Here is a 1,534-nt window from a genome sequence, read left to right as displayed (position 1 = left end):
GCATCTACATCTACAAGGTACTGAAGCAAGTGCACCCCGACACAGGAGTCTCCTCCAAAGCTATGTCCATCATGAACTCTTTCGTGAACGACATCTTCGAGCGCATCGCTGCCGAGGCTTCCCGCCTGGCGCACTACAACAAACGCTCCACCATTACAAGTCGGGAAATCCAGACAGCTGTCCGACTCTTGCTGCCCGGTGAACTGGCCAAGCATGCCGTGTCTGAGGGCACCAAGGCTGTCACCAAGTACACCTCTTCCAAGTAAGAGGTTACTTGTGCACAACAAACACGCCATCCCACTACTACAACTTAATCGGCTCCATCGGAGCCACAGTTACATGTTAAAGAGACAGTTACCGACAGTGATATATTGAGAGGGAAATAAAAAAAAAAAAAAATTATAATAATCTGCATTCTCTATTGGCGTAGAAACCGGACTAAATCGAAACATAATAAATAAATAAATAAATTCTGCGTGGAGTACTTTTACACCCACTGCAAAGTGACATACATGGAGTGTGTTTGGGCTTCATTTCATGTTTGCAGCACGCCTATTTCATGTAAACAATTTATTTTATTTTATTGTATTTTATTGTATTTTCTTTTATTTTATTTATTTATTTACTTACTTATTCTTTATACATTTATTTGTTACTAGCTCTTGTTTGTTGCACCCACCCACCTCCCGAATTGATGACCTACTATACATTCGTGCCTGCACGAATGTTACCAACTTACCGTTAGGCGATTTGGGTAACCGAAATTAACGCTCTCCTACCACCAACCATTTCGATTGTCATGACAATTATCTTCAGAACAGTTCTTTGGCCCTGAGAAGGGCCGAGTTATAGATGTCTGGTAGGTTTTGTTGTGCTTTTTCTTTTTCCCCAAGGAAGAGGACTTAAGCACGCTCTCCGCGGATGCGCCGGGCCAGCTGGATGTCCTTGGGCATGATGGTAACGCGCTTGGCGTGAATGGCACACAGGTTGGTGTCCTCGAAAAGACCCACCAGGTAAGCCTCAGAGGCTTCCTGCAGAGCCATGACGGCAGACGACTGGAAGCGCAGGTCAGTCTTGAAATCCTGGGCGATCTCACGCACCAGGCGCTGGAAGGGCAGCTTCCTGATGAGTAGCTCTGTGCTCTTCTGGTAACGACGGATCTCACGAAGGGCGACGGTTCCGGGCCTGTAACGATGGGGCTTCTTGACACCACCGGTGGCTGGGGCGGACTTGCGAGCTGCCTTGGTGGCAAGCTGCTTCCGTGGAGCCTTGCCTCCAGTGGACTTGCGGGCAGTCTGTTTAGTACGGGCCATCTCGACGACGAAATAGTAAATACGGGCGGCCTGGTTGTTGTTGTTGTGTAGATTGTCGGACCGTAGTCCGACACGGGCCTTTGCCTATAGGCGGCCCGTTTGGTGGTTCCGGCTGGAGCTCCAGGAGCAGCCAGACCGGATTGGGATTGGAGGTGGTCCCACCTGCAGATTGGAGGGATACTGCAGGTTGCAAGTGTGAGCGGACCCCCGATCAGTGGACG

At 49.3% G+C, this 1,534-nt stretch overlaps 1 protein-coding gene across 1 annotated transcript; it reads right to left on the bottom strand.

Moving 5' to 3' along the window:
* Positions 1-902: 902 nt before the first annotated feature.
* LOC121865775 (histone H3) lies at positions 903-1,316 on the bottom strand. The gene has a single exon (XM_042365332.1). It carries the CDS (start codon positions 1,311-1,313, stop codon positions 903-905), a length of 411 nt encoding a protein of 136 aa, XP_042221266.1. The 5' UTR covers positions 1,314-1,316.
* Positions 1,317-1,534: the final 218 nt, after the last annotated feature.

Source organism: Homarus americanus, unplaced genomic scaffold (genome assembly GCF_018991925.1).
Source record: "Homarus americanus isolate GMGI-L3 unplaced genomic scaffold, GMGI_Hamer_2.0 scaffold14366, whole genome shotgun sequence".
NCBI lineage: Eukaryota > Metazoa > Arthropoda > Malacostraca > Decapoda > Nephropidae > Homarus > Homarus americanus.
The sequence above is the reverse complement of the archived record's forward strand: the minus strand, read 5'-3'. Positions and strand labels throughout refer to the sequence as shown.